The sequence below is a fragment of the Cherax quadricarinatus genome, chromosome 54 (assembly GCF_038502225.1).
Source record: "Cherax quadricarinatus isolate ZL_2023a chromosome 54, ASM3850222v1, whole genome shotgun sequence".
Lineage (NCBI taxonomy): Eukaryota > Metazoa > Arthropoda > Malacostraca > Decapoda > Parastacidae > Cherax > Cherax quadricarinatus.
In genome coordinates this window covers 5345737-5362718 of record NC_091345.1, presented here as the reverse complement: position 1 = coordinate 5362718, position 16982 = coordinate 5345737, and the positions used below count along the sequence as shown (strand labels likewise).

Here is a 16982-nt window from a genome sequence, read left to right as displayed (position 1 = left end):
CTTTCTTATGAGTCGCGTGTCAGGTGTTGCTTTGTTGTGGGATGTGATGGTGAGGTGTGGTCTAGACCCTTTATTTACCTTCCTTTGATGCATCACTTTTATTGTTCCTTGATAATGTGAGTAGTCACGAAATCACTTGGAATTTCATTATTCTTTCACAGTGATTGTTTTGCATTTTTTTTTTTTCAACAAACCGGCCATATACCACCAAGGCAGGGTGGCCCAAAAAGAAAAACAAAAGTTTCTCTTTTTTAAATTTAGTAATTTATACAGGAGAAGGGGTTACTAACCCCTTGCTCCCGGCATTTTAGTCGTCTCTTACAACACGCATGGCTTACAGAGGAAGAATTCTGTTCCACTTCCCCATGGAGATAAGAGGAATTAAACAAGAACTAGAAAGAAAATAGCAGAAAACCCAGAGGGGTATGTGTGTATATATATGCTTGTACATGTATGTGGAGTGTGACCTAAGTGTAAGTAAAAGTAGCAAGACGTACCTTAAATCTTGCATGTTTATGAGACAGAAAAAAGGACACCAGCAATCCTACCATCATGTAAAACAATTACAGGCTTTCGTTTTACACTCACTTGGCAGGACGGTAGTACCTCCCTGGGCGGTTGCTGTCTACCAACCTACTACCTACATGTTTTGCATATATTACTTTAAAATATTTTTGTCCTTAGCTTATAGTGAATGGTGAATATATTTATTGTAGGAAGTCAGAATAAATGAATAATGGATATAATTGAAAACTGCTTTATTAGCAAAATGCTATAAAGTGAAGCACTGTAAAGTGGGGCCCTCCTGTATATAATATATTTAAAATTTTAAGTAATTAATTGTAAGACTATAATATATTGACTAAAACAAGGTTGAAAATTTGCTCTTTAGGTTAACCCTTGGTTGGATGGACTGGCATTATCAGGCCTGGTGACCTCCGGTGTAGTTATCCTCTTGGGTGCTGCTAATGTGTTTATTATGCTGCTGCTGTGGCTTCTCTACCACTCTCTTGTTGCTGTTGGTAAGTATACTCATGTTGTCTCATTTTGACATAGTAACACTTGAAATGTATCTGTATGTTATTTATAGTTTTCTTATTTTTATTTTGTATTTTGTTTACTTTTTTGCTTATAAAAGTATTTTTAACATTGGTTATTGCATTTTGAGAGATAATATCTAAAATCTTGGGATGATATTGGCTTGTACACAAATAATTGTGACTAATTATTTATTCATTTATGGTAATTTACACCTTAAATTATTATTTTCCTTTCGCATTTCTTGGTTATAATTTCAGAGAAATTTTTCCCGTAATATGCAATTTCTAGAGTAAATTTTATTAAATGTGATGATAAATATGAATAACAATTCTGATATTATACTTCTTAGAAACATAAATTATCAGCTACAGTTAGAGTAAGAGGTAGATGGGAAAAGAGGAAGGTGGCAACAACAAGTAAGAAGGAGGTGAAAGTGTATAAACTAAGGGAGGAGGAAGTTCGGGTGAGATATAAGCGACTATTGGCAGAAAAGTGGGCTAGTACAAAGATGAGTAGTGGGGGGGTTGAATAGGGTTGGAATAGTTTTAAAAATGCAGTATTAGAATGTGGGGCAGAAGTTTGTGGTTATAGGAGGGTGGGGGCAGGAGGAAAGAGGAGTGATTGGTGGAATGATGAAGTAAAGGGTGTGATAAAAGAGAAAAAGGTAGCTTATGAGAGGTTTTTACAAAGCAGAAGTATTATAAGAAGAGCAGAGTATATGGAGAGTAAAAGAAAGGTAAAGAGAGTGGTGAGAGAGTGCAAAAGGAGAGCAGATAGAGTGGGAGAGGCACTGTCAAGAAATTTTAATGAAAATAAGAAAAAATTTTGGAGTGAGTTAAACAAGTTAAGAAAGCCTAGGGAAAGTATGGATTTGTCAGTTAAAAACAGAGTAGGGGAGTTAGTAGATTGGGAGATGGAGGTATTAGGTAGATGGCGAGAATATTTTGAGGAACTTTTAAATGTTAAAGAAGAAAGAGAGGCAGTAATTTCTTGCACTGGTCAGGGAGGTATACCATCTTTTAGGAGTGAAGAAGAGCAGAATGTAAGTGTGGGGGAGGTACGTGAGGCATTACGTAGAATGAAAGGGGGTAAAGCAGCTGGAACTGATGGGATCATGACAGAAATGTTAAAAGCAGGGGAGGATATAGTGTTGGAGTGGTTGGTACTTTTGTTTAATAAATGTATGAAAGAGGGGAAGGTACCTAGGGATTGGCGGAGAGCATGTATAGTCCCTTTATATAAAGGGAAAGGGGACAGAAGAGACTAAAAATTATAGAGGAATAAGTTTACTGAGTATACCAGGAAAAGTGTACGGTAGGGTTATAATTGAAAGAATTAGAGGTAAGACAGAATGTAGGATTGCGGATGAGCAAGGAGGTTTCAGAGTGGGTAGGGGATGTGTAGATCAAGTGTTTACATTGAAGCATATATGTGAACAGTATTTAGATAAACGTAGGGAAGTTGTTATTGCATTTATGGATTTAGAAAAGGCATATGATAGAGTGGATAGGGAAGCAATGTGGCAGATGTTGCAAGTATATGGAATACAGTGGACCCCTGGTTAACGATATTTTTTCACTCCATAAGTATGTTCAGGTGCCAGTACTGACCGAATTTATTCCCATAAAGAATATTGTGAAGTAGATTAGTCCATTTCAGACCCCCAAACATACACGTACAAACGCACTTACATAAATACACTTACCTAATTGGTCGCATTCGGAGGTAATCGTTATGCGGGGGTCCACTGTAGGTGGTAAGTTATTAAATGCTGTAAAGAGTTTTTATGAGGATAGTGAGGCTCAGGTTAGGGTGTGTAGAAGAGAGGGAGACTACTTTCCGGTAAAAGTAGGTCTTAGACAGGGATGTGTAATGTCACCATGGTTGTTTAATATATTTATAGATGGGGTTGTAAAGGAAGTAAATGCTAGGGTGTTCGGGAGAGGGGTGGGATTAAATTTTGGGGAATCAAATTCAAAATGGGAATTGACACAGTTACTTTTTGCTGATGATACTGTGCTTATGGGAGATTCTAAAGAAAAATTGCAAAGGTTAGTGGATGAGTTTGGGAATGTGTGTAAAGGTAGGAAGTTGAAAGTGAACATAGAAAAGAGTAAGGTGATGAGGGTATCAAATGATTTAGATAAAGAAAAATTGGATATCAAATTGGGGAGGAGGAGTATGGAAGAAGTGAATAACAAAAAGGCACAATACTGGAATGATACACAAATATCCCGCACATAAAAGAGAGAAGCTTCTCTCTTTTATGTGCGGGTTATTTGTGTAAGAAGTAAATGTTTTCAGATACTTGGGAGTTGACGTGTCGGCGGATGGATTTATGAAGGATGAGGTTAATCATAGAATTGATGAGGGAAAAAAGGTGAGTGGTGCGTTGAGGTATATGTGGAGTCAAAAAACGTTATCTATGGAGGCAAAGAAGGAAATGTATGAAAGTATAGTAGTACCAACACTCTTATATGGGTGTGAAGCTTGGGTGGTAAATGCAGCACTGAGGAGACGGTTGGAGGCAGTGGAGATGTCCTGTGTAAGGGCAATGTGTGGTGTAAATATTATGCAGAAAATTCGGAGTGTGGAAATTAGGAAAAGGTGTGGAGTTAATAAAAGTATTAGTCAGAGGGCAGAAGAGGGGTTGTTGAGGTGGTTTGGTCATTTAGAGAGAATGGATCAAAGTAGAATGACATGGAAAGCATATAAATCTATAGGGGAAGGAAGGCGGGGTAGGGGTCGTCCTTGAAAGGGTTGGAGAGAGGGGGTAAAGGAGGTTTTGTGGGTGAGGGGCTTGGACTTCCAGCAAGCGTGCGTTAGCACGTTAGATAGGAGTGAATGGAGACGAATGGTACTTGGGACCTGATGATCTGTTGGAGTGTGAGGAGGGTAATATTTAGTGAAGGGATTCAGAGAAACCGGTTATTTTCATATAGTCGGACTTGAGGCCTGGAAATGGGAAGTACAATGCCTGCACTTTAACCCTTTCAGGGTCCGTCCCGTAGATCTACGGCTTTACGTTCAGGGTCCAAACCGTAGATCTACGTCATGAGCTCAGGTCACTCTGATAAACTGTGAGTGGTAAATTTGGGCCTAGATATGAGAGAATACATCTATGTGGTATGTGTGCACCACATAAAACAAATCCTGCAGCACACTGTGTATAATGAGAGAAAAAAAACTGAGACCGTGATTTTCGATTAAAACAGCGACTTTGCAGTGTTTTTTCGTATGTTTTTTATAGTTGTATTTGTGATTTCTTGGTCTCATTTGATAGAATGGAAGACATATCACAGAAATAGAGATAATTTTGATTGGTGTTAGCACTGGAAATGGCTTGAAACTGAGCTCAAAGTGGCGGAAATGTTAAATTTTTGCCGATGTTCAAGAATAAACAAACGACCTCACACGTCTTATACACGCTAGCTGGTGGGTCTAATATACATTCACAAATGTGGTGATGATATTTATACAATTATTACAATATTGCATAACAGTAAATCTTCTATTTTTTGGTGTGAATAAAAATAAAAATTCATTATGTGAATAAAAATTCGAAATGGAATTTATTTGTAAAGCCTCAAAACATAACTAATGAACAGAGGAAATGTTAGTTTAGTGCCAGGAATACCTACATTGTTTATTCTGTACCCTATTTTGAAATTGGAATATTTTGAACTTTGTGTTAAATTGGCCAAATCACCAATTTCCGGTCACTTTATTTTGTAGTTGAAATGGTTGACTTGGCGATTTCTTGTGCTCAATCGATAGAATAGAAGTAATACTAGTGAAATAGCTAAGAATTTGGTTGACTGGAATAATGTAATTGGCCTAAAATGGGAGTCAAAGTCGGCAAAATCGCCGATTCGTAAATATCGCTGACACATCAAAATTCACGAGAGCATAATTTCGTCAATTTTCCATAAAATTTCGTACTTATTGTTTTATTACCTTCACAAAAAGATTCTCTACCATTTCATAAGAAAAAATAAAAAATTTTTTTTTTTGAAAATTCTTGGACACTGGGGCACCACTTCAGATTTTGGCCTTGGACCCTGAAAGGGTTAAAGGAGGGGTTTGGGATATTGGTAGTTTGGAGGGATATGTTATGTATCTTTATATGTGTATGCTTCTAAACTGTTGTATTCTGAGCACCTCTGCAAAAACAGTGATAATGTGTGAGTGTGGTGAAAGTGTTGAATGATGATGAAAGTATTTCTTTTTGGGGATTTTCTTTCTTTTTTGGGTCACCCTGCCTCGGTGGGAGACGGCCAACTTGTTGAAAAAAAAAAAAAAAAATTTCTAAGTAGTATAATATCAGAATTGTTATTCATATTCAGAGTGTATCTAAAAGTTCAAATATGTCAAAAAATTATCTTCAGTTGCACTGAAACATGGAAATATAAAAGACAGTGTTAAGGTGACTGTGTGTGAATATAAGAGAGGAAAGTAAACCATTCCCTCCTCTCTCCACCCCCTTACTAGCACCTCGCTCCCTCTCCCTCTCTCCTATTTTTTATGTTTTTTCCTCCTGGCTGAAGCTGCCAAACCACCACAACTGCTGCTGGGTGTATATTGTAGTTCCACTAAAGTCACTCCCAAGATTTATTGCAGTATGTAAAGACACTGTACAAGGCAGCTAGGGAAGGATTTGTTTATATTCAGGAAACCTAAGGTGTTGACCATATGGCAGTGTAACCATAGCCCTATGCTGAATTTTGCAAGGATGTTCCAGTGAATTGTAGGCTTGCAAGGGTCTCGTTATTGTGTTTGCACGAGAAGTACGTAACATGGTTTACTCATTTTTGTGTTTGTGTCTGTATCGTAAATAATATTTTTTTTAAAATTGCCTATTTCCCACCAAGGCAGGGTGGCCCAAAAAAGAAGGAACACTTTCACCATCACCTCTTGCCAGAGGGGTGCTGATACTACAGTTCAAAACTGAAAATACCCCCCCCCCTTCCCTTCAGAGTGCAGGCACTGTACTTCTCATCTCTAGGACTCAAATCCGATAACTGGTTACTCTGACTCCCTTCATAAATGTTACTTTGCTAACATTCCAGCAGTACATCAAGTCATAAAAACCACTTGCCTCCACTCACTTCTATATAACATACTCGCACACACTTGATGGATGTCTAAGCCTCTAGCACACTAAACCTCCTTTACCCCCTCACTTTAACCTTTCCTAGGATGACCCCTACCCTGCCTATAAAATAGTTATTTCTTTGCTAAGGTTACAATGTGTGTTTACATATCATAGTATGATTGGAGCAAAGAAAGCCACTATTATGCAGAGGCATTTCAAGCAGACTTAACCTAACCTCCACTACAGATTTATATGCCCTCCAGGTCATCCTATTTTGTTTCAACCTCTCTAAATGTCTGAACCACCTCAACAATCCCTCTTCAACCTTCTGGATAATACTTTTAGTAATCCTCCACCTCCAGTCTACAAATTCTCTGCATAATATTCACACTGTTCATTGCCCTTAGAAAAAACATCTCCACTGCCTCCATCCTCCTCCTTGCTGCAACATTTACAACCCATGCATGTGCATTGCCACTACAATATTCAACTTTTTGCCTCCATGGATAACGTTCTTTGGCTCCACAGGTGCCTCAGTGCACCACTCTCCTCTTTTACCTCATCATTTCTATGGCTCACCTCGTCTTTCATAGACCCATCTACTAAACAGCCATGTTTCTCTGATACCCTTGTTGTTTAAAAGTGCTGTGTTTTGGACAAGAGATCTTGTCCTGAGTGTTATTTTATACCTTAGACTAGCAGTTACCTAGCGTATGGTCACATAAGGTAAGTTATCCACTTAATATTTAATAAGATCTCATATCTAGATAATAATAACCCTAAACATAACACAACAGTATGTATATGTAAAAAAGACCAGTAATATATAGTTGATGAACCTGAGGAGTTCAGAAGGGGTGGTTATGGCACCTCACATTTTAACAAGTCCAAGAGACCATTGTGGGCTAAAGAAGTTTAATGAAAAGGCCTGAGTGTGTATAAAAGATTGGAAGTGTAGGAATTAGGAAACAAGCCTTTTGAGCAGTGGTTCCCAACCTTTTCCCCACCAAGGACCCCATTTATTTAAATTAATTTTCCCAGGGACCCCAGGGTTTTGAAATGTCTGTCTACTCAAGAAACCAATTTTATTAACTAACAACAAACTCGTTTTCTCAATTTTATTTCACAGTTGAAAGATATACGTAACTGACTAAGCAACTAAATAAATAGCAGTATTAAAAAATACACTTGTTTAATGAGATGGTTGATGCTGGTTTGTTGACACTGTTCTGAATTTCAGGTTCAATGGCAGACAGCATAGATCAGGTTCCACATTCATCCTGTTTTTATATTTTGATTTTATGTAAAACAGCTGGGAGAATGCCTGCTCACAGGTATTAATCCTTAAATGGTCCAAACGTATATATACGTTTTTTCAACATCTGAAAGTATGTAAAAAAATGTGGATCTTCTTTTTTGCTTTACATTTGAAAACGTGTAAAAAAAACTTTTATCTACATTTTTTTTTTGTTATATTTGAAAATATGTAAAAAAAGTAGATCTACTTTTGTAGCACTACGAATTTGAACGTCAATCTCTTTGGACCGTTTAAGGGTTAAATATCTCAGTGCTTTGCATGCCAGTTCTGGCTACTCATTTTTCATATGCAACCAAAATTGTGATAAGTTGTATTGTTTGATGGAGGTTTGACATGTTCAATTCGACAGCCCATAAAATAGGACCAACAGTTTAGAAAAGCATCTAAAAAATCAGATTATTCCTGTTTGTTTGGAAATGGCTTTGAAATTATGAGAGTTAATCTTTATCAGCATTATTGTGAGTATACATTTTAAACTCCTAGTTAGTAGGTTGGTAGACAGCAACCGCCCAGGGAGGTACTACCGTCCTGCCAATGAGTGTAAAACAAAAGCCTGTAATTGTTTTACATGATGGTAGGATTGCTGGTGTCCTCTTTTCTGTCTCATGAACATGCAAGATTTCAGGTACATCTTGCTACTTCTACTTACACTTAGGTCACACTACACATACATGTACAAGCATATATATACACACCCCTCTGGGTTTTCTTCTATTTTCTTTCTAGTTCTTATTCTTGTTTATTTCCTCTTATCTCCATGGGGGAGTGGAACAGAATTCTTCCTCCGTAAGCCATGCATGTTTTAAGAGGCAATTAAAATGCCGAGAGCAAGGGGCTAGTAACCCCTTCTCCTGTATAGATTACTAAATTTGAAAAGAGAAACTTTTGTTTTTCTTTTTGGGCCACCCTGCCTCGGTGGGATACGGCCAGTTTGTTGAAAAAAAAAAATTGAACTTAGCTCACTGACCTCCAGTACTTTTCCTTCTGACCAGTCTTGTTATAAAACTGCCACTTTACAAAGCAGCATGTTTAAAAGTCAAAGCCATATAAAAAAAAAATTCTTATTTTTGGGGTAACTTGTTCCATACAGAAACCTTTATAATTTGTGTATGAATTTAGAGAAAGAGAGGTTATCAGAGTAAAGTTAAATTTTGGAATTAAGGTAGTGAGAGACTGTATTTCTGCAGGACAGAGATGGTATGGCTTTGGTTGGGAGTCGCAGCTTCTGGAGACAGGGTTACTTGGAGTCTGGGGTGTACCTTTACTATCTCTTGCTGCCCTGCCACAAGCCACACCATCTTCACCAGTCTTGATATGGGGTCTGCGCTGGCTCATATTCAGGATTATGCTTGGAGCAGGACTGATCAAAGTTCGTGGTGATCAGTGCTGGATGGACCTCACTTGCATGAATTATCACTATCAGGTTTGTGTTGGCTTACTGCTGATATTTGAAAAGCACAGTACATTTCTTCGTTAGGTTACCACTTGATCAGTTGTATTTTAGCAACTGTATAAAGAAGGCTAGCTATCACTGGAATTTAATTATTAATGTTTTTCAATTAACTGTTGATTGTTTTAGTCCAAATAATTATATCCTGTTTGACTTTCACAAGTAATTGTTAAAGAGGTTTGTTTGTATCTCAGACCCAGCCAGTGCCCAATCCTATGGCATACTACTTGCACAAGACTCCCGAGTGGGTACACATGACAGAAACCTTTGGCAACCACATTATTGAACTGATACTTCCATTCTTCACCTTCTTGCCTAGAGCTTTTAGAATGACTTGTGGGATTGGTCAGATTGCATTCCAGGTAAGCGAGAATGAATTACTGTTATAAATATAGCTACCATTTTACCTTTTTTTGTGGCTACTCCCTTTGATAGTATTGAATGAAATGAACCAATGAAATTCTAGAGTTCAAACTGTATGGAAGCTTATTTTCTTGGTAAATCTTAAAAATTAATTTATTTTAGATATCTCTTAGGATGGAGGGAGGGGGTAAAAGAAGTTTTGTGTGCAAGGGGCCTAGACATGCAGCAGGCATGTGTGAGGATGGAGACAAATGGTTTTTGGGGACCTTATGAGCTGTTGGAGTGTGAGCAGGGTAATATTTTGTGAAGGGATTCAGGGAAACCTGTTAGCCAGACTTGAATCCTGGAGGTGGGAAGTACAATGCCTGCACTTTAAAGGAGGGGTTTGGGATATGGCCTGTTTGGAGTGACATCTAAATTGTCATATCTTGTCACCTCTGCAAAGACATTGATATTGTGTGAATGATGGTGAAAGTGTTTCTTTTTTGGGTCATCCTGCCTCGGTGGGAGACGGCCGACATGTTGAAGAAAAAAAATTCTTATAAATATTGAGAGCCAGAATTTTTTTTTTTTATTTATGACCTATTCTTTAACCCTTTGACTGTTTCGGCCATATAGTATATACGTCTCACGAGCCAGTGTTTTGGACGTATATATACTCAATAATTCTAGCGGCTTCAGATCAAGCAGGAGAAAGCTGGTAGGCCCACATGTGAGAGAATGGGCCTGTGTGGTCAGTGTGCACTGTATAAAAAAAATCCTGCAGCACGCAGTGCATAATGAGAGAAAAAACTCCAACCATGTTTTTTGGATTAAAATGCCGAATTTGAGATGTACAGTGGACCCTTGAGTTTCGGCAGCCTCGACTTTCATGAAATTCGGCCTTCGGCGAGTTTTTTTTTGGCAAAATTTGGCCTCGAGTTTTGTGATTAGACTCGTGTTTCGGTGACTGTCCGGTACCCATCCGTCCATCACAGTGCACACCAAGCCAGTCTCCCACGCCATTCACGCTCAGTGTGCCATTGTTTACCAACACGTGACCATCACCCTGCGGGTTCATACAATACATTTCATAATAATCCATTGTTTTTTGTGCTTGCAACTGCTAAATAAGTCATCATGGACCCAAGGAAAGCTAGTGCAAGCCCTTTGGTAAATAAAGTGAGGAACACAATCTAGAGGGATTTTGAATGGTTTGAGGCAGACCTTGTCCCTACTGACCCTCTGCCTGTTGTGGAAGGTATTGTGGCATTGGGCAAGTCCATGGGGTTGGAGGTGAGTGACGGGGATGTGGAAGAGTTGGTGGAGGACCACAAGGAAGAGCTAACCACTGACGAACTGCAAGAGCTTCAACTGGAACAGCATCAGACCACAGCCGAGGAACTTGCTTCAGAGGAGGAGGAAAAGAGAGTGAAGGAGGTTCCTTCTTCAGTGATTAAGGACATGTGTGGAATGTGGAATGAGTTGCAAACAAGCCATATCTGCAACATGTACAATGACAGTGTTGTGTCCCACTTCAGGGGAAATCTTAAAGAAACGCCAGAAAAAGACCTCTCTGGACAGATATTTTGTGTGACAGGGGTCCAGTGACTCTCAAGTTGTTCCCAGTGGCATTAAAAGAAGAAGGGAAGTAACCCCAGATAAGGACTTGCTACCTAAAGTCCTAATGGAAGGAGATTCTCCTTCCAAACAATGGTGTACACCTCCTATCCCCTCCTCCCGTCTTCCATCCACCCAGAAGTCTTCAGTAAAGGTAAGTGTAATGTTATTATTATTTTTTATATGCATGTACTTGATTTCTCATTGATTTCAGTATATAAATCTTTGTTTAATATGAAAAAAAATATTTTATTTTAATATTCTTATGTGGAAAGTGGTTTCGAGTTTCGTGAATTTCGACTGTCGGCAGGCTCTCTGGAACGGATTAATCATGAAACTCGGGGGTCCACTGTATTTTCCTATAGTGTTTATGGTTGTATTCTCATTTTCTTGGTCTCATTGATGGAATGGAAAACATTGAAGAAATAGAGATGATTTTGATTAGTTTCATAATGAAAACGACCTTGAAATTGAGCTCAAAGTGTTGGAAATGTTCGATTTTTACCAATGTTCAAGAGAAAGCAAATCACACCACATGTCCAATACACGTCAGCTGGAGAGTCTAATATTCTTTCACTAGTGCACTGATATTATTAATACCATTTTTACAACAATGTAGTAGTCTGCATAACAGTAAATCTTCTATTTTTTGTGTGAATAAAAAATCAAAATAGAAAGCAAGAGTAATTTAAGAGGGGCCTGGAGACGTGACTAATGAACAGAGAATGTTTTTTAGTGCATTGTTTATTCTGGACCCTATTTTGAAATTGGCATCTTTTTTAATTTATGTGAAATTGGTCAAATTGCCAATTTCTGACCACTTTATTGGGTAGTTGAAATTGGTAAATGGGTGGTTTCTTGTACTCAGTTGATAGAAAAATGGAGTTTTAAAGAAATAGCTATGAATTTGGCCGACTGGAACAATGGAATTGGCCGAAAACAGGGCTCAAAGTCGACGAAATCACTGATGCATGTATGTCGCCGGGATCACTAACTTCGCGAGTGCTTAATTCCATAAGTTTTCAATCAAATTTCATACTTTTGGTGTCATTACCATCGGGAAAAGATTCTCTATCATTTCATAAGAAAAAATAATTTTTTTTTTTTTTTTTTTCCAAAAATTTTTCGACACCAGGAGACACTTCAGGATTTGGGGTTGCGACAGTCAAAGGGTTAATGATTTTAAACAATAGTTGCAAATAATTGCATGGGAGATATGCATAGTTATTAGGATAAATGCAGATAATAATAGTGATAGTTTTCAAGATGAGTGGAAAGGGCTACATTTTGCATTGCTATATAATACAGTACATGCAGACACTGTTTATACAGTGGTACCTCGGGATATGAACTTAATTCATTCCAGAAGGCTGATCTAGTGCCGATACCAAACAAATTTGTTCCCGTAAGGAATAATGTAAATTAGATTAATCCGTTTCAGACCCCCAAAAATACACTTACAAAAGCACTTACATAATTGTTCGAGACAAAAGCACTTACATAATTGTTCAAGTTTTGAGCTGTTCATGTCCCGAGGTACCACTGTATGTGTAATAATGTTTTTAAGTGTTGCTTGTCATGAAACTAAATTTTTGGGAATGTACTTTGTGCAAGCAAAGCACAATGTACAGCACACTGGTAGGCTAAGTAAGGTAAGGTGTGGTCCATGCACCAAGGTGATCAAATCTCTGTGAAGTACAGTATTATAAGAGAAGGCAGTTTGTCCCTGTGATAAGACCTGTATAAATTGAGCATAAAGAGTGATAAATAAATGAATTTTATGTGGCATGTAATAGAAATAGAAACTAAAAACACAGCACTGTGAAAGTGTAGATTGTGTAATAAAATAATAAAGATATGTATCAAACAGTGATGGGACCTAGGAATCATTAACAAAACATTGTGACCAGAAGATCATGAAAATAAAATATAGTGTTTGGAAATCTTTACTACCTTGTCTAACTGTAAGTTAGCCTTTAGATAGACTGCTGGGGAAATACTAAAAAAGTTGTTTATAACATGCATTAGACCATAACTGGAATATGCAATGGGAACAGGCTTGAATAAAAAAAAAACTTGGGGACAGGCTTGAAAAAAAACATAGATAAGTTACAAAATGAATCATTGTAAAACAGGACCTACCTATATGGTAATGGCATTATTGTCCTAAGGAAGAAATCCACTAGAGTGGTGGATAGAAAACATGATGGCTCTTCTATCTGTGGCAAACCTAGTCAGTAAATGATTTCACTGCCCTCTTCAATAGAGAAAGCATTGAAGGGAACATTGTTTTCATAGGAGCAGATTAACCCTTTGACTGTCTCAAACCCCTTTTTGAAACTGTCATTCTATGTCGCAAAATTTTTGGGAAAAAAAAATATATTTTCTTTTGAAATGATAAAGAATCTTTTCCTGGTGGTAATGACACCAAAAGTAAGAAATTTGGTCGAAAACGGAATTACGCTCCCGCGAAGTTAGCGGTCTCGGCGACATATACACATCGGCAATTTCGCCGACTTTGAGCCCTGTTTTTGGCCAATTCCATTGTTCCAGTTGACCAAACTCATAGCTATTTCTTTAGAACTCCATTTTTTCTATCAGTTGATTACAAGAAACCACCCATTTACTGATTTGAACTACCCAGTAAAGTGGTCAAAAATTGGCAATTTGGCCAATTTCACACAAATTAAAAAAGATGCCAATTTCAAAATAGGGTCCAGAATAAACAATGTAGATGTTCTTGGCACTAAAATAACATATCCTCTGTTCATTAGTCATGTCTCTAGGCTCCTCTTATATTAGTATTGCTTTCTATTTTGATTTTTTATTCATACAAAAAATAAAAAATTTACTGTTATGCAGACTAATGCATTATTGTAAAAATGGTATAAATAATATCAGTGCACTAGTGAAAGAATATTAGATTCCCCAGTTGACGTGTATTGGACGTGTGGTGTGATTTACTTACTCCTGAACATTGGTAAAAATTTAACATTTCCGCTACTTTGAGTTCAATTTCAAGGTCGTTTTCATCGTGAAACTAATCAAAATCATCAATATTTCTGTAATATGTTTTCCATTTTATCACATGAGATCATGAAAACGAGAATACAACGATAAATACTATACAAAAATACACCTCAAAGTCGGCGTTTTAATCCAAAAAAATGGTCAGTTTTTTCTCGTTATGCACTGCGTGCTGCAGGATTTTTTTTATGTGGTGCACACTGACCACACAGACCCATTCTCTCACATGTGGGCCTACCAACTTTCTCCTGCTTGATTTGAAGCCGCTAGCATTTACGCGTATTAATACGTCCGAAACAGTGGTGCGTAAGACGTATATATACGACCAAAACAGTCAAATGGTTAAATTAAAAAATGGGGAGAGGTTAGTGTTTCTTAACTTCAGTTCAAGAATGTGGGAGGGGTTTGGGATATTGGCTGTTTAGAGTGACATCTAAACTGTTGTATCTGGGCACCTCTGCAAGGACATTGATTATGTGTGAATGATGGTGAGTGTTTCTTTTTTGAGTTACCCTGCCTTGGTGGGAGATGGCCAATGTGTTGAAAAAATGCATATTGTTTATTTTTAATTTTAGAAATTAGAATAATGACATAGGTTGTAGGTTGGTAGACAGCAACCACCCAAGGAGGTACATACTACCATCCTGCCAAGTGAGTGTAAAATGAAAGCCTGTATTTGTTTTACATGATGGTAGGATTGCTGGTGTCCTTTTTTTCTGTTTCATAAACATGCAAGACTTCATACTTACACTTGGGTCACACTACACGTACATGTACAAGCATATATATACACACCCCTCTGGGTTTTCTTCTATTTTCTTTCTAGTTCTTGTTCTTGTTTATTTCCGCTTATTTCCATGGGGAAGTGGAACAGAGTTCTTCCTCCGTAAGCCATGCATGTTGTAAGAGGCGACTAAAATGCCATGAGCAAGGGGCTAGTAACCCCTTCTGTATCAATTCCTAAATTTAAAAAGAGAAACTTTGGTTTTTCTTTTTGGGCCACCCTGCTTCGGTGGGATACGGCCGGTTTGTTGAAAGAAAAGATTAGAATATTGTATGTTTTTCTGTTTTTCAGAATGTTTCTTCAAAGTTAAAAAAAAACATTAAACAGTATAACTGAGATGTGTCAGTTAATTCATCCTAATAATGAAGGGATGTTGTTCAAATTCTTAATTTTCTTTTCTTCTTTCAACGAACCAACTGTATCCCACCGAGGCAGGGTGGCCCAAAAAGAAAAACTAAAGTTTCTCTTTTTAAATTTAGGAATTGATACAGGAGAAGGGGTTACTAGCCCCTTGCTCATGGCATTTTAGTCGCCTCCTACAACACGCATAGCTTATGGGGGAAGAATTCTGTTCCACTTCCCCATAGATATAAGAGGAAATAAAGAAGAACTAGTAAGAAAATAGAAGAAAACCCAGAGGGGTGTGTGTGTATAGATATATGCTTGTCTATGCATGTGCAGTGTGACCTAAGTGTAAGCAGAAGTAGCAAGACGTACCTGAAACCTTGCATGTTTATGAGACAGAAAAAAAGACACCTGCAATCCTTCCATCATGTAAAACAATTACAGGTTTCCGGTTTACTCTCCTACTACCTAGGAAATTTGTAGATATACTGAAAAATTTTGTGATGAATGTAAACCTCATGGAGGCGCCTGTAACTAATACTGATACCTTCCTGTAACTAATACTAATACCTTCGTGTAACTAATACTAATACCTACCCATTTCAGAAAAATAAATTTATTTAACCTCCCTGCATTATTTAATAACTTACCTTTTGAGCAATAAGCATCCCCTTATATACACTGTATATGTATTGAACGTACTGTAGTTATCATCATTTTAAAAATAAAAAAAATATTAAAAAAGTGTCAGTAGTGACCTAAAATTGAGGATCAGTATTGGAAAAAATTTTGGTTTCTTCCCAACCCTAAAGCTGAGTATTGGTAACTCCGACAGGTCATCCTCATCATCTCGGGAAACCTCAGTTTCCTCAACTGGCTTACTATCGTCCCAAGCTTGGCTTACTTTGATGACCGCTCCTTCTCATTTTTTTTCTCAAAGGAAACTAAAAGAAAAGTATACAGGCTTCAGAAACTAGAGAGAGAATCTTCTCCCTTAGTTGATGAAGGTGAGAAAACAGGTTCCCTTCAGTGTGTTTGGTGTACAGCTTATCACATATATCTTTGAAGGGTGAGTGCCATTGAAATAAATGTACAGTATACATTAATAATATATAGAATAACCTGAAATTAGTACCTTTATAATATTTATGTAGAATAGTTGAAACCAAAGCCCTGATTTTTGTGACAACCCAGTATCAAGTTATCTGTTTGATCAGAGATTATGGTGATGATAATGATGTAAAAGTGTCAGGTGCATATCTTGGATAATTTATAAGTTAGAATAGATCACTTTAACCCTTAAACTGTCCAAACGTAGATCTACGTTCATCTGCGTGGCACTCCGAATATTTTGAAAAATAATTTTTTTTTTTTTGGTTTTTAAATTAAAGAGGGCTATTTTCTGTGTGGTATAAGGCCAAAAAAAAAAAAATTAGGACCATTGCTTACCGAGACATAAGACCGTGAAGGTGGCTGTGGATGCTCACCTGACGGCAGCATCCAGTCCTTCCGCTTGCAGAAGTGTTGCTGATTTACCCTTTTTTCTCGTTTTTATTTTAATTTATATCATTTTTATGTTCTGATAATTAGAATTTATAATAGTTCTTGTGATTTCATAGCCAATCTTTGTTCTGACACTAATATTATGTACTGAAATATTGCTCAAATTGTAACAATCACACTGACAGGTGAACATTTTCACCTGCCCTGGTTATTTACTATTGTCTAGAAATATTTTTTTTTTTTTTTATTATCACACCGGCCGATTCCCACCAAGGCAGGGTGGCCCGAAAAAGAAAAACTTTCACCATCATTCACTCCATCACTGTCTTGCCAGAAGGGTGCTTTACACTACAGTTTTTAAACTGCAACATTAACACCCCTCCTTCAGAGTGCAGGCACTGTACTTCCCATCTCCAGGACTCAAGTCCGGCCTGCCGGTTTCCCTGAATCCCTTCAT

At 37.5% G+C, this 16982-nt stretch overlaps 1 protein-coding gene across 2 annotated transcripts in view; it reads left to right on the top strand.

Annotated features, from left to right (window-relative positions):
* The window catches only part of LOC128699134 (lipase maturation factor 1), a 52260-nt gene that overhangs the window by 17351 nt on the left and 17927 nt on the right, over positions 1–16982 (top strand). For both annotated transcript variants that reach the window (XM_053791674.2, XM_053791675.2), the window contains exons 5-8: positions 893–1022; positions 8642–8877; positions 9099–9266; positions 15858–16029. In XM_053791674.2, the coding sequence (XP_053647649.2) occupies positions 893–1022; positions 8642–8877; positions 9099–9266; positions 15858–16029 (706 nt within the window). The remainder of the gene's footprint in view (positions 1–892; positions 1023–8641; positions 8878–9098; positions 9267–15857; positions 16030–16982) is intronic.